The 26,741-nt window shown below is 37.9% G+C and overlaps 2 protein-coding genes across 14 annotated transcripts in view; one reads left to right on the top strand and one right to left on the bottom strand.

Annotated features, from left to right (window-relative positions):
• The window catches only part of LOC307007972 (uncharacterized protein), a 96,709-nt gene that overhangs the window by 24,088 nt on the left and 45,880 nt on the right, over positions 1-26,741 (bottom strand). The window contains exon 5 of one of the 13 annotated variants that reach the window (XR_013799727.1): positions 799-1,931. The exons of the other annotated variants lie outside the window; for them this stretch is intronic. The gene's annotated coding sequence lies outside the window, so the exon portion shown is untranslated. Of the gene's footprint in view, positions 1-798; positions 1,932-26,741 lie in introns of those variants that run through there. 13 annotated transcript variants of the gene reach the window in all.
• Positions 5,048-10,040, top strand: zic3 (zic family member 3 heterotaxy 1 (odd-paired homolog, Drosophila)). The gene is made up of 3 exons (XM_079630515.1): positions 5,048-6,386; positions 7,311-7,474; positions 7,765-10,040. The coding sequence occupies exons 1-3, from the start codon at positions 5,390-5,392 to the stop codon at positions 7,945-7,947; spliced, it is 1,344 nt and encodes a 447-aa protein (XP_079486641.1). The 5' UTR covers positions 5,048-5,389; the 3' UTR covers positions 7,948-10,040.

The following is a 26,741-nucleotide window of genomic DNA, read 5'->3' as shown; positions in this document are numbered from 1 at the left end:
GGCCATACTGCAATATAAAAGCACAGCAGGCAAACCAGCTTTTAAAAAACGGTGCTTTGGGATTGGTCGGAATGCGCGATGATTGACAGTCACTGGATTTGTTTTAAAAGGGACACGCAGGCGTTCACCACACGACTCCGTTTTCAAATATCTCAGTGCAAATGCTTTGATATGTGCCGCTCGCGCACTGCCAGATATTGGCTCATATGTGACTTAAATGCACCAGAGTTCCGAATGAGATATGTTGGCTAAAATATCGAAATGTTTAAATTACATATATAGCCTATATTAATTATTAGAACGTCTAAGCTACGAATGCTATTCAACTGTGTGATTTCAACATCGAATTGAAATACAGGAGTTAAGAAATCAAATCAAATTTCTCTTTCAAAGCACACGTCTCTCTCATTCATCTGGGAATGTCTGTTTTACTATTCAATACAATGGTTTAACATTAATTAAATAGAATATACTTTTCTAATAATCGGTTCATAGAACTGGTGTTGTTGGTGGACAAAATTATTATTTTTTACCACCAAAAATATACTCATATTTTTGCAGCATATTGTAGCGAGCCAGTTGAGCGTCTATAATTCTACTTGCAGGTCAATATTACACTTGCTTCGGTTAAGTTAAATGCGACAGAATCTAGATTTTGTTCACTCTGTTTGACATTTTTCATGCAAAGATGTAAACATTAAATTACAATTTATTTAAAAATACCCCATATTGTAAAGTGTCATTCCCCATTTGTAGGTGGTTAGTTTCATTTATTTGTTTTGTTTTTTTTCTAGTGAAGAAGGTATGCATTTTATGGATTTACTTATAGGCGAGCCATATCGGATATTTTTCTGGAGTCGGAAATCGGTGAAAAAATGACCAGAATCATTTTTTTTTTAATGAACATATACGTTAAATGCATTAATAGTAAAATCAATCAATATGAATAAAATACTATATGTAAGCAAATATGATTTAAAAAATATAAGTTTTAGGCCACAATAAAAAAAATAGCTACTGGGTCAAATAATAGCTAAAAATAGCATAATAGCTAAATATAACGTTTTTTTGACCATGGAATATGAAAGAGTTAATAGACTTCTGACATTTTAGGTTACAAAAATGATAAAAAGTTTCACACACTCAACATTTTCAAACCCCAGGTGATCTGGTGTCAATTTAGGAGGAAATGCATTCACTTGTTTTGAATTATTTTGCACCTGTCAATATAAAAAGACAAAAATGAAAACAGGTTCGTGGTGTATATTCTCACCACAAATAATTAACTAAATTGCTTTTCTAAAAAGAATGACACAGCATCAGTGTGTGGACCTCAAACTGAATATCTGGTAGAAGAAGCCAATTCAAACATGTTTAAATAACCACACAAAATGTTGACATGTATAGAATTGAATTACGTGAACTAAGTTTTAGAATCTCAAAAATAAAATCGTTGAATATATGTTGAGATACTAATCGCTCACGCCACAAAAAAAAATTTAATAAAAAAAAAAGAAATTAATATACTTCTTCTGAAGACTGTCTCTTCCCTTTGAGTGGGCACACGTTTGGGTTATTTACTAATATAATTCTTCCCACACATGAAGTTCTTGGATAGAGTAAACATTACAAGACAACAATATTTACTGAGGTTACAGTCACTGTATTCACAACAGTCAAAATTAAGGCATTATTAACAGTCAAAAAAGCATGGTTGTCACTAAAAGAAAACCCCAAAAAGGCCAAGAATTGGTACTTTTGTAATGAGTCCTAATGTAGTTTTCAGATAAATGACCATGACCATGATATCCACCACCATAACAGTGCCATATATTATGTTGTGCAACAAAACGGAGTCTTCTTCCACACAACACAGCAACTCTTCCTGATTAGTATCCTGATTCATATCTTTCTTCTTTTTTTCTTCATTACTAAAAGACAAAAGGCATTTTTTTACAGATATTCCTATGTTTAACTTTCAGATTTAAAGATTGCCAATAAATGGGTCAGTGCAAGAATATTTAAATGAGAGAGAACGAGAGAGGTGCATAAATGAAGAAATAAATGATCATAAGAGAAAGGTGATAGTAGGACACTCAAATAGCTTTTTTGTGCTCTATCAATTCAAGTCGGCTAATGGTCACTATAAATTACACACATCTATAGTTCACAAAGGTCACCGACTGGTCTTTGCTATACCCACAGTGCAAAAACTACATAGTCAACAGTCTAATATCAATCCAATGCATCCATAGTTGGTAGCATGGTGGTTTACAGATATCTTAAGATAACTCAATTGAGAGGTGAGCTTATTACTCAAACAAAATTATATATGCTACATTTAAATACACCTTAAGTACATGTGCAAAAAAATGTAAACCACTTCTCTTCCTTGCATACCTGTATTAGGCCATTATGTCTACTTTGTAATTATGAATATAACAGAGCCTTATTTTCATTTCCATATCCAGACAACACTAAAGCCATGCATTGCCCCTGATATGTATATATAGCTTAACAAGTTCAGGGCCAAATGTCTGTAAATTTAGATGGGCAAATTAAGTGGAGAACAGACAAACTGAGTGAGATATAAGCAGAAAAGCACGACACACAAGGACTCTATAGAATACTTTCTTTTATTTCTTAGTTTTGGGGTTCGGCATAGCACAATAGTCTATCCTGGTAACGGCAGTTTGCATTTACTAATAAGCAGATGCATAACGCCTCGACAAATTTAATTTCTTGTCATTTATGCTAAACAAAGTTAATAAATTGTATATAGACACATGTTAATTGAAGGTGCCACGGTTATCTCATTACTCAATACTGATTAAGTGTTCGAGATAAATAGAACCACTCCTCCACAGAGCTGATAGAAAGCAGGCTAAAGACTTTTGAATGTTTAACAGATACGGAAAAAGATAAAGCAACATGTCCGCAAAAACACACAGAAAGAGAAAACACAAAGCTAATGTCTCAAGGGAAGAATAATAATTTAAAACACAAAAATAATAGGCCTATATAAAATTAAATAAATCAATTTCCCTAAAAGAAAGGATGACTGGATGAATTGGCAGGTAATTTCTGCGTTTTTATTTTTATTGCTATAGCCTAGTTTAATTTTGTGTATTTGAATAAATTTAATGTGAGATTGATAACTGGAAAATTAATCAACAGGACATGAACTATAGCAGTACATCAATAATTATCAACGATTCTATGATTGATATGATTGATAATTGTTTAGCCCGAATAACCACCTATTAGAATTCAGTGTGAAGTTGTTTCCAGGTAATTCTGCTCTAACTAAAAAAAAAAAATACGAATGCCTATCTACTCAAGGGGGCGGGAGATAAGTATGGTATTATTTTGACAAAACATTATTGAACTAACTCAAATAGGCTAATCGGTCGCAATATAGCTCTGTTCCATGCAATTATAGGCCTATAAGTCCTTTTAATTTTCTGTGGTGTAAAGTAAAATAACGCACGAGGCCCCCTTGAGTTAAAAGCGAATCTTGCCCTCATTTGCCTTTTGGTTGGCATCAGAGTTGTAGTGCCGTAAAGAAGTTAAGTGAAGTAACTGAACAATTCCGTGCATAGAGAAAGCAAAGAACGTCCTTAAGAACTTAGCTATTTCCTAGCCCCGCCCGGAAATGAATATGTCACATAATATATTAAGTGCGTCCACATTTAAACAGATAGGCCTGCATCTGGAGTGGAAAGTAAAAAATCCGTTCCGTAACCTATCTGACTGCAGACAATGAAACCTTTAAAAAAAATCGACGTAAATCTGTCCGAGGCTGCAGAATACTCACATGTGTGCCCGTGTACGAAAGGGAGAGTAAAATAGAGCGAGAGAGAGCAGGAGGAAAGAACAAGACATCGCAGAAAGGAGGGGGTGATAGAGCTTGCTGGATATCTATTTTGCTAGCAATCTGCTTTAAACTTGTGTTTTTAAGCATAGTAAAGTTCTTTGGCGAGACAAAAGTGAAATGCATATGCTATTCTAATAAGTCAATGAACCATTAAACATAGGCTAGGCCTACTACGTCTTTTTATTAGAAAAATAATAGTTTATTGTAACGTGGTTTTTTTTCTTTCTAAAACACGTAAGGTCTTATGTTACACGATTTAGTAGCTATCATATGTTACCTGAATAAAACATGAAACTGATATGATCAAAACTTTTATAATGCATCTACTGAAAAATAAATTAGCCTACTCACCTTAAAAACTTAGACTTAGACAAGGCCTATACGCGTTTTTCCATCGTAGAAAATGTGCAGAAGGTGAAAGCGTGATAGCTGAGGACTAGACCAGAATGTGGGCCTGATTTAGAGATTTTTGTTTTTAATCTCTAAAATATAAAAGGGAACTCCTTCCAAGGAGAGATTGAAGGGGAGAGGGAACGTGAAATGGCTTGGAGGTATAAAAAGCGCTGCTTGAAACACTCAACGCGTCTCTGAACTTGATCAGATTTTATGTGTCCTGCAGCGAGTCACCAGCAACACTGTGAAACTTCCTCAATAGCAAGAATTTTTGGCGCCGCGAAAAAAAATATCTTTGGGATTATATAATTACCACCAGATTTCTTTCTCTCTTATTCTTGGGTTCTACGCTCTGTAGGTAGGCTACGCTTTTACATTTTACGGCTTAAAACAAATCAGAACTCTATGCATGGAACTCTATGGATGCATAAATGTACATCTGAGATAGATAGATAGATAGATAGATAGATAGATAGATAGATAGATATAACTTTTCTTATATTTGAAGTCTTCTTTTTAAAGAGATTCAGCAATAGTTTATTTTGAGAAAAATGGTCAAGCAAATCCTGAAAGTTTATGTAACTTTGAGAACAGCTGACATAAGCTCGGGAAATAAGCAAGCCTTTTTTCCTGAATCGAAATAAAGTCCCGTTCCTTTACCTGCAAATAATGCCAACAGCAACCAATCAAATCTACTCACTGAAACGAACTGCCATTTTCAATACTAAACCTTGCCAATCAACGAACATGCAGCCAATTATCGCCCTTCCTATCCGTCACGTGACTAAGAGAGAGCAGTCCTTTCATTGGACAGCGTAGAGCTGCCTCCCGAGCTCATTTATGTGCAAGGAGTGAGTGATTGACTTTATCAGTCCAAGGACATCATTCGTCTGGAAAGGGGGGGAAGTTTGATCCTCTTTCTCACGGATCCCAGTTACGGGAGTTTTTCCTCCCGTTTACCGAGACCCGGGATTATCATTTCGTTTTTCAATTCAAGATTTCTTTATTCAAGCGTACGTGAAATTGTGCTCAGTTTACCGTTACCCACTTCACCCCATCAACCTGGGGTTTTTCACTTTTTTTTCTTCTTTTTCGCTTGCTTTTTCTCGATTGAGCCCAATGACTATGCTCCTTGATAGCGCTCCTCAGTTCCCGTCACTAGGAGTAGGGGGGTTCGGAACGCCTAGACACCATGAGTTGGGAAACCGAGACCCCGGGCTGGGGCTTAGTCCCTTCGCAGATTCATCTCACTCGGCTGCCTTCAAGATAAGTCCCGTTACTCATGATATCGCCTCAAGCCAGACATCAGCGTTCACCCCACAAGCTACTGGATACGCAGCCGCGCTCGGACACCACCATGGAGGACAAGTTGCTTCTTACGCCGGCGGAGCATTCAATTCGACCAGGGACTTTCTGTTTAGAAACCGGGGCGCAGGCATCGGAGAGACCGCACCACCGAGTGCCCAGCATGGAATCTTTGCCGCTTCTGGGAGTCTACACGGCCCCCCCGGAATTTCGGACAACCCGGGACATCTGTTGTTTCCTGGACTTCACGACCAGAGCGTGAGCCACACTTCACCAGGAGGACATGTTGTAAACAGCCAAATGCACCTGGGTTTACGCGGGGACATTTTTGGCCGTCCAGATCCGTACCGACCTGTGGCGAGCCCTCGTACGGACCCTTACGGCACCGCTCAGCTTCATAACTACAACCATCCCATCAACATGAACATGGGGATGAACGTACCCACACATCACGGTCCGGGGGCCTTCTTTAGATACATGCGGCAGCCTATTAAGCAGGAAATGTCTTGTAAGTGGATAGACGAGAATCAAATGAATAGACCTAAAAAGACTTGTGACAGAACTTTCAGCACAATGCATGAAATGGTGACACATGTTTCGATGGAACACGTTGGCGGCCCAGAACAGAGTAATCATATTTGCTTCTGGGAGGACTGCCCGAGAGAGGGAAAATCCTTTAAGGCCAAATACAAACTCGTAAACCACATCCGAGTGCACACTGGAGAGAAACCGTTCCCTTGTCCGTTCCCCGGTTGTGGGAAAATCTTTGCAAGATCAGAAAATCTTAAAATTCATAAAAGAACTCACACAGGTAAGGCATTCATATTTCCCCCCTTTTTTGATTACCTATTGTTGTTGTTTTTGTAAAAACAAACGTTTATGTATGTCAATTATGTAGGCTAGGATACATAAATTGCAGTTCTTTCATAAATGTAGGCAATACAATTGTACAGTTTCTTTTACATTAATTTTAAAGTAAATATAAAGTTTAACATGGAGAAAAACTGCCACTAGTAGCTTGAAACACTTTAGGTTTGGAAGAATTAAATACATTGGTAAAATGTTTGGGGAGAGAAACTCATTTTGATCTCTTATAACCCCTATACTAAGACATTGTAATTTTCTCTTATATTTTCGATTGAGGAAAATATATTTGGGTTCAAATGCACATACATTGCAACTCTTTGAGGATGCAAAGCTGCATGCGTGGTTGTGGAGCGAAATTGTGAATGGACTGTCCTCTTTCATTTGTCCTGATGCTTGTGGCTATAAAGTTAGTAATTGTGGGGATTTGTGTATTGTGGGTGCATGAATAAAATGCTACACATTGCTCTGGGAAAGTATGAAATGGTAGAAGTGCATTTATTCTGATTAGCTGGATTTGTGCCTAAAAATGACCCCTTTCGAAATGTAGGCTAAAGCAAGCTGTTGAACAGTCTAGTTACTATATACCATTAAACTAGTCAGATAAGAAAAGTGTACAGAAATTAAGCAATTGCTATGCAATTTACACGACGATGCATTGCGTGTTGATTAAAGATGCTTGGAAAGTAAAATAAAGGATAACAGCACGGACTCTCAAAGAGCGTGATATGTGGGTAACTAAACCATCTGGCGTGAGCGCACCATGGCCTATTATTTCGAAAGGCATATTACATAACTGGAAGTTGTGCTCATCCGCTCTGTGAAAAAAAAGTTATATCCCTAAAACCCCAATGTTTGCTCTCACTTGCAGGTGAGAAGCCATTTAAATGCGAGTTCGACGGCTGCGACAGGCGCTTTGCGAACAGCAGCGACAGGAAAAAGCACATGCACGTGCACACATCTGACAAGCCATATATCTGCAAAGTGTGTGACAAGTCCTATACACACCCCAGCTCTCTCAGGAAACATATGAAGGTAAGGGGACATTTTCTGGTTTTGCAGCCAAAAAGAAATCATACAAATAAATAGTTTTTTTGTGTGTGTGTGTGAAAAATAAAACCCCATTAGAGATAGGCCTAAATGTGTTATGGATTATACGTTCAAATATTTTTTTTACCAGGCCTGGCATTGTTCTTTGTTTTGGTTCACAAATGTATAACAGAGATCAGAAATAATTTAGGCCTATATCATAATGTTTAACCGTACCATGTAAACAAGTGTGTTTTTGCCTGTATGTCATACATCTATGGACGTTATAATTTAAGGTACACGAATCACAAGGCTCAGAGTCGTCTCCAGCTGCTAGTTCTGGATACGAGTCGTCCACGCCGCCAGTGCTGGTTTCTGCGAACACTGAAGACCCGACAAAAACACCCACGTCTGCAGTGCAAAATACATCTGCACACAGCGATGGACTACCGCCTAATTTTAACGAATGGTACGTTTGAAGCTCAAAGCAGACTCTCAAAAGGTGGACCAAAAGGTTGAAGCAACCTTTAAAAAAACTATTTACGCTGTGGCGTACAAAATGGCATTGAAACAACAGGAAAAGATGAGAGTTCGCCAACAGGCCTCGTCTATTCTCAGGATTCGAAATTTGACTTTATTCCGAGTTCGAAGAAAACTAGCAAGGCATTAAATAACAAAATAACACTTTCTAAGAATAAATGGTTTCCTTTAGTTTTCAGATTTCAGATGATTATTTTATTTTTCATTTTATGTATTTTCTGAAAAAAAAATATTTAAAAAAAATAATGGCAAAGAAAGAATATTTCACGGTGTTTTATATTAAGGTGACACTCATATCACCTTTGATTGATTGTTAAAACTTCAGACAGTCTTAAGAAACGTGCCAAAGTCTTTGTCTTGAACTTGAACAAAAAAATAAATCATAAATAAGTATATAGCCTACTCGTGAATGTATTTCCTTGTTTGATGGAGTCAAATCTGTTGTCCAAGTCCGTTTTCAGGTGGAGAATGTGGTATTAGCTTACGATTGTTACCTTTGAATATAACGTTGCCTTTGTTAATAATGATGTAAATACATATCCATGATGCCATATTTATCAATTTGTAATTTAATTATCGGCGAAATGGCCGAATCTTAAATGATATTTATGGAAATGTTTTCTAACAAGACTGTACAGTTTTGAGTCAATAACCAGTTTTAACGATGAAAAAGGGAGTCAGTTCTAAAGTTCCCACGATACGATTGTATCTTTTTTAACCAATAAATGTGTCTTATCTGGGTCGTAAAGTATTAATTATATTAATATTATAACATGACATATTCAAGTTTGCATTTTCCAACGTTAAGTTCACGTGAGGACCGGTATAAAAAGAAAGAGAAAAAAACATTGGGATTATTATTATTATTATTATTTTAAATCACTGATGAATCAGCCATATGAGGTAGCAGACTTTCTTGTCCTTATTGATTTCCCCCCCCTTTACTCTTAGCATCAGAGTATAGACTATATCTCTATAAGGAACACTTACAAATTCGAGAGGCCACTGACCAGTGTTTTCATCGACACGACACTTTTTGACCAGATACACAATGCAATAGTATAGCTATCATTCATGCATCAACTTTGAACTCGTGTGACAGTGTTAAAGACATTAGCCTAGCCTATATTCTTGGGGTTAAGGTACAGCCATTTGAATCAGTATAGTATTCCGATGCAAGTCTGTGTTTAATGTGTCAAAGAGGAGCAAATGATCTGTCACAACATTCTCAAAATAAAACTTTCTGTCTGTCAGTTTGCATTGTTTTAAATGTAGTTCTTCTGTGAATATAGCGTGTTGTTTGTTATGAGTACTGTGGTATAACATATAGAAAACTTTGATTACACATTTGCTTGTTTTATGTGAATAACTTTTCCAGATGTGGAACTGTATGTGTGAATGAAATTTAGTATTAAGATTACTAGAACTTTTTAAGGTGGAACAGTAAGGGAAATATGTTGTTCAGTGACACCAAGAGTTACAGCATTGCATTGTTACATATTTTTAAGAGACTAAAATTATGCATATAAATATATTGTGCTTATGAACATGATTTCAAACCACCAGCACTACTTTTTGTAAACAAACGTTAAAAAAAAACAGTACCTCGTAAGTAACGGTGATATATGAATACGTTTATTTAAATAATTTAATGAATATATGTTTTATATACTATTTTCTATACGTTAAGTTAAAATAAATAAAGATTTATTTCAGCCACCTTCGATGTATATTCAGCCCTGATCTTAGACAGATCTAATGTACAAATGAAGCTTGAATGTGATTCTGTGACATTTTCTCGTGGAAATGGGTCACGCATCAAGTTATTCCTGAAAAGCACATGTTTAACTGATGAACTGTGTCACTGTGCCATTTTCGAGGCAAACGATGTTACTTCAACATACCTATTCAGAATTCAGCAAAATCTTGTACTTTCTTTCGAAGTAGCGTTATTGTTTGTTGGTTTGTTTAACAAACTATTTATGACAAAATGTGAACAAGTTTTTGACTGGAATTAAAACAAATCCTGAAATGTCACAAATGAGGACCTCAGTTTTTCCTTTTCATTTATTTATTTGCTATTTTTCCTCTTGTTCTAATTCTAACCTTGAACTTAAAGCATAGTCTATACGCCTTACTCCAAAATGTACGAAGCAGCAACCCACTTGAACTTGACAGTAACATGCCGCCATTTTAGCATCTTGTTTCTTTGGGGGTCGAAAAAGTTTAGAATTGTAAAGAGTTAACGCAACAACCGTTTTAAGCACATGATTATCGTAGGACTTATGTTAGGACCTTGGATAGTAAACATGCAAGAAAGCTGCTAAGTTTGTTTCAAAACTTTCTGGCGAGATACGCTAAAAGCCATTCTCACGTTGCCAATTATGTAGACTGGGCTTGGAAGATATTCATTAAAAAATAATACTGCACCAGTGGCAGATTTTAGATTTTATTATTATTGCACTGCATTATACAGTTTATCTCCTAATAATTATCTCAATTCAATTATTAAAATATATAGCCAAACAGTAGACTATAGACTTTATAAGTTTTAATTAATTATTTTTTAAATTGTATATAGGCCTATATGTATGTGTTTATATTTATTTGATATAATACAAATAAAATAAATAATAATAATAATAATATATAGGCTATATATATATATATATATATAATTATTATTATTATTATTATTTACACTATTTTTAAAGGATATGGTGTGAACGCAATATATTTTTTAACTGACTCAAGTTTACGTTTTAAAGCCTATAAAGGCAACCATTATTTTTTTGCAGAACCTGCCGGGCTCTTTTTTTCTTCCTGGCTTGGTATGCCGTATTTTAGCCCAACCCCCATAGACTCCACCTTCATTTCAAACCCACCCCCATCTTCATAAACAGTTTTCCCAAATTCATTTAAACTGAATCGTTTCTGTTTTCTGCGCAAGCGCACATTCTTCTATTTCAGACAACATTCTTCTCCTCGTGCCATCGGCTCGAGCCTTTCTGACATATGTGGTGACGTAACAACATGGCGCTGGCTATTTTGCTGAGGCACACCGACACACTATCAGAGCTTGACTAAATGAAAGCACTCGTTCGGTATCATTTTAAACCCGTTGCGAACTACTAAAAGTATAATGTTAATATAAGTGAATGTTTGGTCTTTAGAAAATACCAGTCTAAAGAATGGAATGGATTTTTTCTAATTAAGTATGAAAACGATTAGAAAACACTTCGGCACTGTAGTCACGTGGCATGCTTTTGAAGAGTAGCGGTGCTGCAACCCTAGTTGGGTGAAGTAAAATATTGAATCTGTTGTAAATAAAACGCTAGCTTTTCACAAACAGATACGAAATGTAATGCATAGTTTTGGTTAAATCAATTAGGTTTAAGTAATCTAAGATAAAATGTTCTAAAATAGGCTACCACTTGTTTTATCACTTTAAACACATTGAGATAAGAATTTAGTAAGTCTTCAGGTGTTTATTTGCATGCGTATTCCGGCTAATAGTAGCCTACTAATTTAAGGTCCTTTCCCTAGTCCTCCCTGAAGCCACACTCAATCTCATAGCTTTGCTGGCTAAGCGGGTGGCACTGTCTAAGAGGATAAACCGACACGAGCCGGTTCCAAACGCTTTTTGTCACGCAACTGAGTGCGCGGTCGGTCATAATAAACTCATGAGATGAATTACCTTGAACATGGCGTGATGTAGGCTAGTCAGCACGTTTGCGTGAGAGCCTATTAGTTTCCTCACGCGTAACTTTAATTTTAAAACATAAGGAACACATAAAATACGACATTGCCTCACACACTCTTATGCAGACATGAATTCACTGCGATTAAACAAATGAAGCCTATTCCATAAGGGATGTTTTTACACACATAGGCCTATAGATGTGTGTGTGTGTGTGTGTGTGTGTGTGTGTGTGTGTGTGTGTGTGTGTGTGTGTGTGTGTGTGTGTGTGTGTGTGTGTGTGTGTGAGAGACAATATGCTATGTAAGATAAAAAAAGGTATAGACTTTTACATCGTGATAAATATTTTTTTTCTGTATAGGCTACTTTTATTTGCACCGAAAAAATGGTAGATGTGAAAATCACGAACTCCAAAGCTTATGTAAAATACGCTTTAAAATAAGTGAATTGGGCTGTGTTTGTCTTTAATTCGCTATATTTACCAAACAATACAACAGTTTTGTGGAAGGTAGAGACAATTTGCACGTCAATTAATCCTTTTCAGTGAGTTCCACCGATGCGTATTCACCTGCAGGAAAAGCGATGAATATGCAAAGGTGCTCAATATGACTGTTAATCCAGGATGTGCCCTTTCAAAATCTACTTTGGATGTGCTGCAAGTCCATTGTAATGTTAAAGAAAGGTAACTGGAGCCATCATTTATCTTGATGTTTCGTAAAGTTTGCGTTTAAATCGATTTACCCTTCACATGCTGGAATGGAAAGGGGGTGGATTTTTCTGTTAATTTAAAAATCCAACAAGTGTCAGCTGCTGTTTTTTAGTCTGTAACATGGTATTTCTTAGTTGTTTTGTTAGTGGACATTTTAACTTATGACCTTTATCGCCTTATTTGCAGCGGAATTGTTAGCACAGATAAGAAGTTATTATACTGAGACGTCATAGCCTATTCTAAGCACGTGCGAAATAAAAGAGAAGTGAGGATGAATTCCCAGAGCCAAGTAGGCTATCCTGGCCTACTATTCGCAAATTTGGAAATTTACGTTGATGTTTAAGAACGCTGCGAATCCATTTGCACCTTAAAAAGAGCGAGTCTCCAATAGGTCTTTGCAACATCACACACTGTCTTTGACTGAAGGAACCCCTCCTTAAGTTTGTCAATAAGGCAATAAAAAAAAAAAAAATTAGTTAAAGGAGACCAGGGAGATTTTTTTCAGCGCAATTCTTTGATAATTATCATCAAAAAATGACTTTTTTTTTCTTTTCTTTTTTTTGATTAAGCAGTCCAAAGTGGTGCGTTAATGTCCGGGTTTGGAGAAAGTATCCCGATCCCTCGTTACATTACTTTCAGTTTCATACCATTTATCTTATCGTGCAGACATGTCATCATAAAAAAATATGTTGAAGGCACATGAAACAAAATTAGCCTAAACAATAAGCTCGGAATTGACCAATATCATCATAATAATAGAGAAGCTTGTTTTACATAAAATACAAGAGAATGATCTTCATTTGCTTTAGAGAGAAAAATCATGAAATCACGTCAATATCCGCCAACTAAATTGTTCAGTTCAGCTGGACCATTAAAATTGTGTATAGGCTATTAATGAATTTCAAATCACCAATGGCCATATTAATTATATTTACAATATTAAGTTGATGTCCACTGGTTTGTCATCATGCTGACTCGCTTATCAAATTCATGGAATACTAAGGGAGTTAAGGTGGCCTGAGCTGTGCTATCATTGCATAGTTAACACCTGCAAACAAGCGTCAGGGACTGCAGGGGGCGAGAGAGCAGGTGCTAGTGGTTGGTGGTTTGGAGGCCTAAATTAATAAGACTACTAAAGCAACAAAAGGCAAAATCATTGGTTCCGCTCCAGCTGACATAATATGACTATCCTAGACTCTAAACTTTAACATAACTTTTTTTTCTTCACATTTTACTCTCTGTCTATATAATAGAAGCCACATGACACATAAGGTACAAGCTGTAATTTATTGATCATTTCACACTGTAGCTCATTAAGGTAATGATTTATTGCCTATATGGTTATTTTAAAATATTCACATATTTTTTTCTTTGTCCGATAAAAAGTAATTATGCACACCACTTTGTGTGTGTGTGTGTGTGTGTGTGTGTGTGTGTGTGTGTGTGTGTGTGTGTGTGTGTGTGTGTAGAGGCTATCAGGGGGTGGGTGGCCAGGTGCTATTGGAAATTGCTTGGCTATTGCCAAAGAGACCTCATGCCAGGATAATGCAAGGTCCAAAGGTGCACCAGACTCAATCCAGAGTCAATCCAACCCCTCTCAATACCCCAGGGCCAATCTCCTGTGTAATTGTTTTTCCGGTTTCATCTTTCCATTTTGAGGGACATTACAGCAAACAGATCACATACTTTGTCTTTGCTCACTTTTTTTTAAATGACACCAAAAGAAGAGTGCACAAGTTCATGTGAATATGTTTACAATCTGTTGTGCCACACACTTTCAATCACAATATCCAAGTTCACCTTCACTCATTTTCTTAAGGGTAAAATATAGCATGACACTGAAATGATGTTTCATTTAAATGTACAGATTTTAAACTGCAACTCAAATGGAAGTTTTGAACAATAAGGTAAGTTAGTTGACTGTCAAATTAAAATCAAGAGTATGAAAGACAAATAATGTAGTTTCCAAGTTCCAAGCGGATGGAACATTATATTATAGGCTGATGAAGACACTAGTGGCTCTTAGAACAAAATACTTAAAAGGGCATATTTTGAATATTCTAATATATTTTTAATATGTGATGTAAATGCGCAAAACAACATAATTATTGCAATTCTAAATAGCTGCATGCCACCGTTATTACGCTGAAAGCCTGAAATATCAACCCTATTGCCTGCACCTAAAAATATGCCAGTTGAATTCAGCGATAATGCGATTTTAACGAAACATAATTAAACAGCCATGCAAAGTGAACAACAATAATGATCATATTCACATTTGCACAGGCTAAATTAATTTTTATGTAGGAGCATCTATTAGATTCAATGTTTTGCGTATAATTAATTAGTTCTTAAGTCGAGCCATACTTCTGTCATTGTTTGTCATACATGTCACAGTCAGTCCGGCTTAACCCCGTAATTCGCGCGAAAAGAAAATTCAGAGCACAGAGTTATTAACAATTCACTTGGCAAGTCCTTGGCAAACTCACTCGAAATGAATGTCAAAGAAACTTCAATCATGCACTATAGGTCAGATTGCTGCAATTTCCCTGTCTCAGAAAACTCGTATGCTTGTTTTGGTGAGTGAAAACGTGAGAATGGAATAGTCGTCATGGCGTTTAAAAATGGCCAAAGGGAACGTTCACTAACCTGCGGGCGTTTCAATTTTTGTCTTTCTTACATTAGTTGATATATTGTAATGTGATATTTCCTATTAAATCACTCAAAACGGACATCATTCAAGTCTTAAAAAAGTAAATTCAGCAGCATGATATTTAATCACTTATACCAGAACCGTTTTTCCTCGTGATCATAATATATAATAACAGTTAGCCTACATATTACACACAAAGTTAGTTAGTTCAAGGATAAAATGACCAAAACACTAGCCATTTATATAAAATATGCAACGAAATTCGTAGTATAGGCCTAAAATTGGCTGACAGATGTGACTTTTTGTGCAATAAACGCGTTATTCCGTCATAGTCTCAGAAACGGTTCTGCGTTTGCTTTTGCCAAATGTGCCTGCACTCTCAATGATTTTGGTACATCACCTAAATAAGGTGAAATCTGGGGCATTCGGACTCAAGTAGACTGGTTGTCAGAGTCAGTGAAGTGTAAAATTGCAACACCAGACAGGCAGCATAATAGCTCAGAAGGGGGCTAATGTTCATGCTGCATTCACAGAACATTTTTATAATTGCTAAATTAAAAAGAACTGTTTATACAACGATTTTTGTGCTTGGTGCTCTTTTTAAATTCATTTGCCTTTTACACTAATAATTGAAATACCTAATAACATTTGTTACTCCTATCAATAAGCAAACAATGCATGTATACTTTTGCAACAACTCGACATGCATTTCATGTTTGAATATGTGATACTAAGCCTTTTGAAGTGACAACACTGCCCTTTGCTAGAAACTTCAGGGTTTCTTCTCCATCCTCAAACCTTGAATAAACATTTTGTTGAGAAGATAAGCTTAACACAACATTAAAAGCAAACAGGCTTTAAAACATGACATTGTTTAAATGCTCACAATTTAATAAAATCACTTATAAAATGATCATTTGACTACTAAAAGGCATAACCAGAACGATATAATGGAACCAAAACATGCCTTATCTCTAAAATTGTGCACTTAAAGCTTCCAGAACATCATCTACTGGTGAGATTTTTAATACGTGTCATGGACAGTTCAGCAGACAGACTACTGTCTGAACATAGGGCATGTAGACAGACAGACAGAACATGTAGATTAAGGATTAATCCATGTCAATTATTAATCCATGTTTAATTCCAGCTTCCAGAGTGGGACCCTATTAAAAAAAGTCAGTCTCACAGTCAGACTTGAAGGAAAGTGGATGTACTACTACATTTTGTCCACTGCATCCACCAGACCACTAAATAAATAAATAAATAAAACTTCGACCAATTCAACTTCCAGGGGCCAAAATAACTTTTTTTTGCTAGGTAGCCTATAGTTAAGCAGCAAAAACAAAAAGAAATGTGGTGGAACACACCATTTACCAGAACCATGCCAGTCTTTATAAATTAGCTACCTCACAGGCTCACACCATAGCAGAAAAACAAATATAAAAATTAAAATATTTCACTTCTTAAAATCCCTCTGTTCAAAACCAGAAAGATGCACTTGTTTGATAAAGCCTCATTTCTGATGCACTTTACAATTCTGCATTTGGTTGTGCAGAAACACACCCAGCAAGCAAGACTACAGAAAAAAATTCTATACCGTTTAATAACATACATTAACAGCAGCTGCAGTGCGAGTAGCTTCAGTTCTCACTGGTCTGCATGTCACATGCACTACTAGGCAACAACCAGACTCCTACAGGAGCTCCAAATGTCATCTCACCCGAAATAGACCGATTATATCTTCGTCTAGAATATAGAAGTAATACTTCTATATTCATCCTTAAGTTATTTTAATGTTGCTTGGGGTGTTGGGAGTAAGCGGATAAAGCACGTAAAAGGTTCAGAGGTAAACATGTTTAGTGCTTTAATTGTGATGGAAACGAGCATTAGGTTAAAGATGTTACAAACCGGACAGACAAGATTGAAGAGCCTCTACTCTGACATGGTTGCCTCTTATTGTGCACTTTTCAGTCATTCTGACGTGCATTCATATCTTTCTATTCCTGCCTGACAAATTTCTTTTTTTTCAATTAACCATTAGACCTGTCATCTTCTTTACTGCACACACATACTCGTTCTTTTTGGACAGAAAATTGCAGTCCAATTAAAAGTAATCAAAGGCTGATGAGTAAAAAGCCTGGCTATTCTCATGCTTTTTATTTATTTATATATATTTCAAGCGATTTCTTCTATACTGAATGGTTTTTGATGGCCAGTGGATTGGCAGAACAAAGAAATGATTGTGTGAAGTCACTAATTATTAAAATTATTTAAAAATATGTATTTATTTTAATGTCAAGTCAATGGCAAGTTGTTGCATCATGAATTGACGGGTAGGTCGTAAATTAGAGTTATCCACACAACCTCCAGAATTTATTTATTGCCACATATATTAAAACCGCATCCTGCACAACATCCTCTCAATTTGAAAAGTTTGACAGCAGACCACAAAATGATATGCTTTGAATTAATATGGAATGACATGCTCTCCATCGAGACCACTTTGGGACCTGGATAAGAGGCAGGGACAGCTGCGTAATTACTACTCTCACATGTACAGAAAGTAAATAATTTATTGCCTATAGTAGCCATTAACTGAACAAACACAATAAGCTCCATAACTACCCAGCAAAACCGTAGAAGAAAGACAGAGCATTTTACATTCTGCTGAGTCAGAAACAATAACTGGTTAAGGTAACTAATTAAATACAAGCTTAAAATTAGTTACTCTCAAAAAAAGTATGAACATACAACAAACATTTCAAATTCACACTGTACAATATATTCTGGATCTGTTTCATTGGATATAGCCATCAAAAACATGGCGGTTGGAGGCAAACAGCCAAAAATGGACTAATAGCTGCCAAGATGCTCTAAAAGTGAAACATTTATGACCTCCAATAATAACATTAAATGTTCCTGTAATAACATTTTGAAAGCGATTTCTCTCTAGTGATTTACAATGGATTTCAGCCTTCAGCCTGTAAATCAAAGACTGCCCATACCTACACACTTAGTCAAAGACTGTTTTCAGCAGCATAAATTTAAAGGGTTAGTTCACCCAAAAATGAAAATTCTATCATGAATCACTCACCCTCATGTCGTTCCAAACCGGTAAGACTTTCATTCATCTTCGGAACACAAATGAAGATATTTTGGATGAAATCTGAGAGCTTTCTGTCCCTCCATTGGCAGCTATGCTTTTACGCTTCAAAAAGTTCATAACGAGATCGAGTCACAAACGAGTGGTTTAGTCCAAATTTTCTAAAGAGACTCGATCGCTTTATATGATGAAAAGATTTAATTTAGGCTTTTATTCAAATATAAACATTGATCAGCGAACATAAACAGAAGCTCAACCAAACGGGCTTGACGCGCGAGAACAAACGTCTCGCGGAAGCTCAAACGTGCTGCATAACACGAGAATTAACCTCATTGGTTCTCACACGTCAAGTAAACATGCTTGAGCTTCGGTTTACAACAACTGATGTGTGAGTTGATGAATATTTTTATGTGAATAAAAGCCTGAATTGAATCTGTTCATATAGATTGATTGAATCGAAAATTGGGACTAAACCACTTAATTCATATTAGCTTTACGATCTCTTTATGAACTTTTTGAAGAGTCAAATTGGTAGTTGCGTACCTGCCAATGGAGGGGTCTCAGATTTCATCAAAAAGATCTTCATTTGTGTTTCGAAGGTGAACGAAAGTCTTATGGGTTTGGAACGACATGGGGTGAGTAATTAATGGAAGGATTTTCATTTTTGGGTGAACTACCCCTTTAAAGTCAATTATAATCTGTACTGGCAAAATTTTGAAATCCTTACATCTGCAGAACACAGCAACTAAACAACAGTGCACTGATAAGTTGCTGTAACTGCACAAGCACAGCATCCAGACATCCCACGCTCAATTTTGCCTCCGTCTCTGGAGAGATTATGGGGAAATCCTAGAGACAAGAGCTAAAGTGCAGGCCTAACTCATCTCAACACTCAAGAGTGCATAGATCATGACACCTCCGTTTATTTTTAAAAAGAGTGTACTGTGTGCGTGTAAATTTAGAAAGCGCCTAATAGATTTGTTTGAGTTTTAACCACAGGAGAAGACTGTTTCATAAGAGCATGCAGAGCGTAACTGTTCACACATTTGCATCTGACCTGCTCTTGTACGGGTCCTGGGAACAGTAGAGAGGTGTGTACAATCTGAAGTTTACAAGATATCACAGTTTTTTTTAACCTTGCCCCGACCACATGTGGAGTTATGAGATCTCTAGCAAGTGTAAACTCAGCAAGGAGTCTGAAATACGACTGTATGCGCACAGAGAGGTTCTGTACGGTTACATTCCCTCATTTCTTAATGCCTCTAAAAGTGATGTGCTAAATCCTGAAACTAAAGCTTAAAGGATGTGGAAAAGTGTAAATATAAAATATCTTACTAGATAAATATATATATATTAGATCTGCACAATTCACCTTTGTTGTTTGTTTAAAATAGATTCTCCCAGAATTCAGAATAGACAACTTAAAGTAACATGTCATTTACTAGGTTCTGACAAAATGTTAATTGCTGCTAAATATTGTTTAAAAGTTGGTTTGAATGAATGACTCAATGAATCACTCAAAGAATTAACGGATAAATCAGAATTTTTGAACAAATCTCTTGAATGAATGATTCAATGACACACATTTTAACAGTCCCTTGTCGCCACCTACTGGTGTAATGATGTAACTGGTACAATCTTTACTTGAAGCTTCAAGATTAGTATATTTTGACAGATATCGCAGACATCAGTCTTTATATCTGAACTACGAACACTTATCCTAGTATATATATACATACTAATCTAAACTTTTGAACAGTAATGTGGCAAGCAGTGCGGGGCCGAGAGCTGTGGGAATGGAGCAAGGCTCGAGTCTCACGGAGCAGATTAAAGTGATTAAAGTTTATTAAACATTCGCCGGATCCCGCCTCCTTCTTCCCTGAGCCTTTAACTTTTGTAACATTGGTGTCGAAAACCCGGGAGGAAGGAGGGACACGCTGTCTGAGAGCCCTCGCTGCTGAGGGGGATTGCGGTCAGACAGCACGAAGGAGCAGTGACCGCCAGTGGCTGCCCGAGGCGGTGGTGCTGGAGCGATTGAGAAACAGTTGGGGCTGCAGCTTTACTTTCATTTTGTTATGTTTGTTTTATGATTAAACTTTACGTTGAACGTTCGCGGGTTGCCGCCTCCTTCTTCCCTGAGCCTTGAACATCATTATAATTAATAATCAAATAATTTTCATGTGAAAAAATACTGTAAAGCTCAAATTGTAGACTGTTCACCAAGATACTTTAGGGCTTGCATCACTTCAACCATGCAACAAGGTCTGTCCAATATTTGCAACATGTGGGCCTGTCTTCACTCAGCGAGAGCTCTGTCTATCCTGCCGTTCTTTGTTACAGCCCCCATGCTTTGTGCCGTGTGTCCTGCATTTGGTCCCCCGCCTTTGCTGGGGCCACGAAGAACTATCCAAGTTTCCATTCATGCTTCTCATTACTGGGGCATGTTGAGGTTTTATGGAGCCTTGTAAACCCTTGAATTACTGCACTTTAAAATAGATTTTGACACTATTATGTGACTGTGCTTATGGTGAAGCCTTTCATTGCTAGACGGAGGACTCATAATGGCGGACGACAAAAGAGCATGACTTGTTAATTATTTTTAACTGCCGGATAAAATGATTATGAACTAGGTAAAAATGCACAAAGGGCATGTAAGGGGGTGAGACATGTAATGATGTTGTGTCAAAAACATGATGGTCGCGGAAGCCAGGCTTTTAAAAAATAAAAGCAAAAATTATTTTAAAATCTTTTATGAACTTAAAATGTAAATAGAGAGAAGAATTAGCAAGACTTTGACACGGTGGCATAACCTAACAAAACTGTTTGTTTGCGGAGTAAGAGTCTTGTGACTGACTATCTGTGCATTTCTCCTCCCAGGCTTCTTTGAGACAGGAGCCGTCTGCTGGGCGGCAGAGTGGTCAGAATAGAAGGTGGCAGCCAGTCAAAACACTGCCTGTTATTCCAGCCAGGGCCCAAGTGCCAGTGAAGAGCTTCTTTTCATGCGCCCTTAATGTGGTAAAGTGATCTGCTGCACAATAGGGACACTCAAGGAGGCCATCCCCAGCAAACAGGCCAAAACAAACAGCTCCCTATAGGCCTGGCTGCCTCACCCCTGGCCCCCTGAACACATCCCAGCACCTCTCAGGTCTGCTTCAGTGGGCATGCAAACAGAAATACACTCACAAATACTGCACACAATCATTCCCATGCACAAATACACTGTTAATGAATTCGTACACAAACACAAATAACATCCACAAACAAATAAAGAACGAACACATGCTGTGACAAATAACACACCACATGTAACCACACATACGCTGAAAAAATATGCTGAGCTCACACCCTCATTCAGTGTTTAAAATACGCAACAGTTTTGAAATCATAATAAAAAAGCTTTCTTAAAATAAATCATTTTGACTTTTTGAATCTTTCCTTATGATTTCTAACTAAAACAACAAAACTGCAACACTGCTAATTGGGAAAATTTTGCTTGCAAAATCAAAAGCCATGTGTAACAAAATATGTAACAAAAGCCAACAAATAATGTGGTTTAAGCAACATTCAGAAAAAAGAAAAAAAAAACAGGAAATTATGTCAGAGTGGACCCCTGTAGACCCTTATGCCTGTGTTTAAAGGTCAATGGCTCGCTTAGAACTTCGAATATTTTGACCTTTTCATGACATGACAAGGTTAGTTCAGGTTAACCTGTGTTGTGACTCCATCAAAAACAATGATAGTTATGAATGTGTAATGTATTATATATGTAGCAAAAACATTTTACCTTGAAAAATATACTTTAAAACTTTTAGATTTTTTTTAAAACAAAGATTAATATGTCTGCACTCACACGTATTTGTAAAGGTAAGTGTTAATAAAATATTACTTTTCACTTGATGGTTACATCACATTTTTATAGAGTAATTAAAATGAAGCTTATTTTTGAAAATGATTTTAAAAAACTGAATACATTTAATTTCAACAAAACTTGGCCTATGTATTTTAAACTAGTTTTTTTCTTAAAAGCTTTTTCTTTTTCTTTATCGTGTACACTTATGTTAATGACCCAAAATCTTTACATACACCTAAAACGGCAATTTAATCCATATGGCTTTCTGCCATTCAAGAACTACAATTGGAGAGGCATGTATCTTAGTAGACCGAGAGTGCTGTGACTGTGGCTTTGACTTTGTGTGGAAGCGCTTTCAATATTGACCACAGCGAGCATTTATGCGGAGGCCCAGCTGGCTCAAAGACAATTTGGCTGACAATGACAGAAGAATTAGCACTCACTTTTACAAGCTCAGCCTCAAATTACTTCTCTAGCACTCTGCGCTAGCTTTAGTAAATGAGACGAGGCAAATTCAAAAAGAAACTTTACATGCGGCCGCCCCATGTCTGTAATAAGCACTCTCTTCTCTGATCCAAAGACATAATCATGACAATAAAAGTCCAGGCGTAAACCGCACACCAAAGATCATGAGAATTATACAAGCACTACAACCGTTCCTGGAATGGGCCTTTTTCTAGTGTGCTGTGTGTGAGGGAGAATGAAAGGCAAATGCTTTTCCCTCTTCTCCTCTTTCTTCACCCTTTTCTTCTCCCCTCTCCTCCTCCTTGTCTGTTGAAACATGTGGTCAGCTGTTGTGTTTCCATGTGGTCAGATGATCAAAGGCAGAGCGGGATAGTAATTGTCCCCTGCTGAAGCGCAGCTCGGCCTGGGATCAGGGTCCCAGCAGGTGGGGGGACAGCCATGAGAACGGCCGGAGAAGCTGGAGGAACGCGAGAGGCCCTGCCTGGCAGAAATAAAGACTTCCTAAGGGTTCCTCTGACAACAGAGCCGCTTGGGGAGAGTGAAAAATGAAGCCTCCACACATTTAGAGGTTTTTCTCTGGAAGGGGGAAAAGGGGCCACAATGGGGGGGAGGGAGGGTGAAAATGAATGCATAAGAACAAGAGATTATAATATTTGGAGAATAGGAAGGCTTTGATTGTGCGACTCTCGCCTCAGTTGCCGAATTTTAGCATCCCTGATTCACGTTTTTTCTGGAGGAAACAATCATGTCACCTAGTTTCAGTTGTACTGATTATGCAAAATGCTTGAGCAATTGTTCGAAACCAAGGCGTACGTGAGTCTCTAAAGGGGATATTTATGAGATGGGGCAGTAAGCGAGAGCATACGACAGAAAGCGCAAGAGAAAGAGATACACCGTGGCTAAGTCAGTGTTTACCTGAAGACCAAAGGGAGCTGTGAAATCTCACAAGTCAGGCTACTTCACATATATGTGGGAGCCCACAAAACACTTTTCACTGCTGTCTGTCATTTTGATTGCCCAGCATGACTCCACCCTCCCACCCCCCCCCCCCCCCCAACCGCACCCCACCTCTTCCTCTGGCCAGATGGCTTTTTTTTAAACAGTCTGTGTCTTGCACCTCCACTCTCAATCCTTGGAAGGAGCGGGAGGAAAGGGCCAGCGGGGGACATTGGGCTGTGTGGACAAATGGTTTTGAGGTAGCAGAGAAAATAAAATGGATTAAGGGGAACCTTTTCACAGACACCCCTCAAACTATATGGCACTTCTTAGCCGAGGCCATGATAAGCACTGAGATGGTCCACTCCAGTTACAGAAATAAGAAAAAGAACCTTCTACTAACAGAATGAAACATTTCCGCCGAACCTGAAAAAAAATGGATACTTCAAAGATTTCAGGTTCCACATGTATGTATTTTGATGGGTATATTGTAAGAACATCAGCATTTTCTGAATCTCATAGATGGTAATTTAACATATAGACTAGCATCTCCAATCATAAGAGCAGAACACAAGGTGGGTTGACACCTACAGAAGACTATCACTGCAACAAAACCTATATATCAAATCCATTCGAACACAGCAGGTCTCTTTCTACAACACCACAAAGGCCCTCAGTTCCTTCAAAGTGGAAAACGGACAGGAAACTCTGTGATTTCATCATCAGAAAAGATTTCTGTTGCAACCCAAACCTGAAGCCAAGAGGCCTACAGACAATAAGGAGGCTGCGTGATTGACTGGAAAGCGGTAAATAGACCTGTCAGTCTTCACACAGTCCCGACAGAAATGCCTGCGGTTTGAGTGATGGAAGATGTCCCTCTTGCACAATCTCATACAATACAAACTCATTCATAGATATTTGGTGCAGACCTTCTTGCAATATCTGACAATACTTCAGGGATTAAAGATGCAGGATTCAAGGCTGAGCCTTTTGTCTTTGCAACTACTTTAGAGTAGTCTCCAGTCTCTCATGGTGGCCGAAGCACTTAAATGGTCATTTCAAAATAGCGCAAAATAACCCATTTGATGCTGTTCCAACATCAGCCAAATCAAATGCAAAACAATGACTCCATATGTACCCGAAACTAAATGTCAGAGCAAGAAAGGACTGACATTTGACTTCCTGATGGATGTCATTATGTCACTAGGCAACATAGCATGAACGTCCTGCCTGAATAAAAAGAGCTATTGTCGACTGCAATCAATAAGAGAGAGCTTTTTTTTTTTTGCAAATAATGCACATGAAAAACAAATGGCACATACTAATCAGTCTTTTTGTTTGTTGTGGAATAGCAGGAAAAATCCCTTTTAAGCTGACTGTTTGCGTTTTGTCTTTTCAAAAGCCTCTTTGGCAGTGTATCAGGTAGCTATTTTAACAGCCAAAATGAATAAATATTTTACAAAGGTTTAAACAGGCACACAGGCCAATTTTATAATGTATCTAGGTGCATTTCGAATCATATCAAGGTGATTTGTTTGGTTTGGAAATGACAAAGGCAGAACGATCAGAGCTGAATCCTGTCACTGGATTAGATCTGTGACATTAGCCCTTCCCTTCACATCAGGTCACAGGCTCCATGTCACATGACACCAGGGCCTTGACCCCTCTGTGGTGACATGTTACTCTAGGGTCAGTCGAGTTGCTCAATTAGCAAAGGAGACAAAGACCTGGGCGTAGAGGAGGCGAGAGATCAGCCGTCCCATCCAAAGAATTCAACTACGGAGCTCTCCGCCGCACGTCTGCTTCTGTTCGCCTGGCCAAGCCCTCATTTAGCAGTTCACTGACTGGATACGTGCCCGCTGCTCTTCACAGAGTGTGCGGTGACAGCCAAGAGTCACTAAAGAGCTGAAGAGTCACTCCTGTGCCACATGGCGGGACCGTCGGCGAGATTATGATCTTACATCCACGAGTCAAGAGTCTGGTCTTGAATTGACTGGCACGCACATTAGTGTCAGAAAGAGTTTGATGTCAGACAGACTGGCATCAGCGGGCACAAGCTGGGAGGGGAAATAAAGCCGCTCTTTGGTGTAGTAACAGATCATGCAGGGAAATGTATGCAAGCACATGCGTTTATGGAGTATAGCTTACGCTGTTACACAAACATCAAGGCATTTATTCATATGTCTTCAGCAACCTGTGCACACACACCCTGACACTAGACACCCACTTATATACAGCCTTTTTTCCATCTTGCCATCCCTATTATATACACTCATCGAGAGGGAATGAAACAGAGGAAGATTTCAGCTGAGAGCATGATTGTAGTCAGAGGTATTTTAGGTGAAACTCATCTTGATAGCGGTGTCTAGAGGGCTCAAACAGAGTTTAAACCATCCTCTTTTTGCTGCGATTCAATCGGGTATGGACTTATGTGCAGATCAGCACGCACACACACAAGCAATGTTTTCATCCGGCATACAACAACCACACACATATTGCGTACTTTGATGACGAATATAACCTGGTGTCAGAAGGAATTGTTCCCTGTGCTTCATCTATAGCTCTCCTAAATCCAGAATATGCTTTGAAAAGTTGAGCAGCCAATAATAAAGGAAAAAAGATCTACAGCTACGCTGCTGTAATACTTGTCCATCGGTCTTTTGCCACTCGAGCCCCACTATGAAAGATTAATTGTACTAGTGAGCTTGCAAGTGCTAAACTACAGTAAGTACAGAACAACAGCTGGCCCTGTCATTTCCATAAGAATACAAACCACAACAGCTGCTCTCGCCAGCATCTGCTGAGCTGTTTATGAAAATAAACAGTGCGGATCCTCATAAACATCCTCATAAAGTCATCAACTATCTCCAAATTTACAGCACTGAAAAATGCATTAGGCTCGGCCCTGATTTGATAGCACTAAATTTCTCGGCTCATAAATATATTTATATACTCTATTCACAGAGCGTACCAATTACAAGGCGAGCAGGGAAATTGTCAAACAATGTTTCGACATGTTTAATAACATTGGGGTATGATTTGTCAAGGCAGTGCACCAAACATAGCCGCTAATGAGTAGCAATGGAACTCCGAGGCTGCCTGGCCAAATCACGGGGCCTTGGAGGACTATTCAACCATTGTCAACAATTTCTCTCTCAGTCCTCACGCAAAGCGACAGAGACCACTGTTACTGGATAGCACTTAGCTAATGGCTCCCTTTTGGCAGCCGTAATTACACAATGATTAGCTTTACCCACTTCAGACTTTCACACTTCACCTTGTGTTCCTACAGTCTGCCTTGAGCAGGTCTGGGA

This window comes from Phoxinus phoxinus (genome assembly GCF_949152265.1).
Source record: "Phoxinus phoxinus genome assembly, chromosome: 12".
NCBI lineage: Eukaryota > Metazoa > Chordata > Actinopteri > Cypriniformes > Leuciscidae > Phoxinus > Phoxinus phoxinus.
This window is presented reverse-complemented; position numbering and strand designations above follow the sequence as displayed.

Excerpts from the sequence above, each read along its gene's own strand:
- zic3 (XM_079630515.1), top strand. The coding sequence starts at position 5,390 with ATGACTATGCTCCTTGATAGCGCTCCTCAGTTCCCGTCACTAGGAGTA. Across the intron at positions 6,387-7,310 it reads TCATAAAAGAACTCACACAG|GTGAGAAGCCATTTAAATGC; the intron begins GTAAGGCATTCA and ends TCTCACTTGCAG. Across the intron at positions 7,475-7,764 it reads CTCTCAGGAAACATATGAAG|GTACACGAATCACAAGGCTC; the intron begins GTAAGGGGACAT and ends TTATAATTTAAG.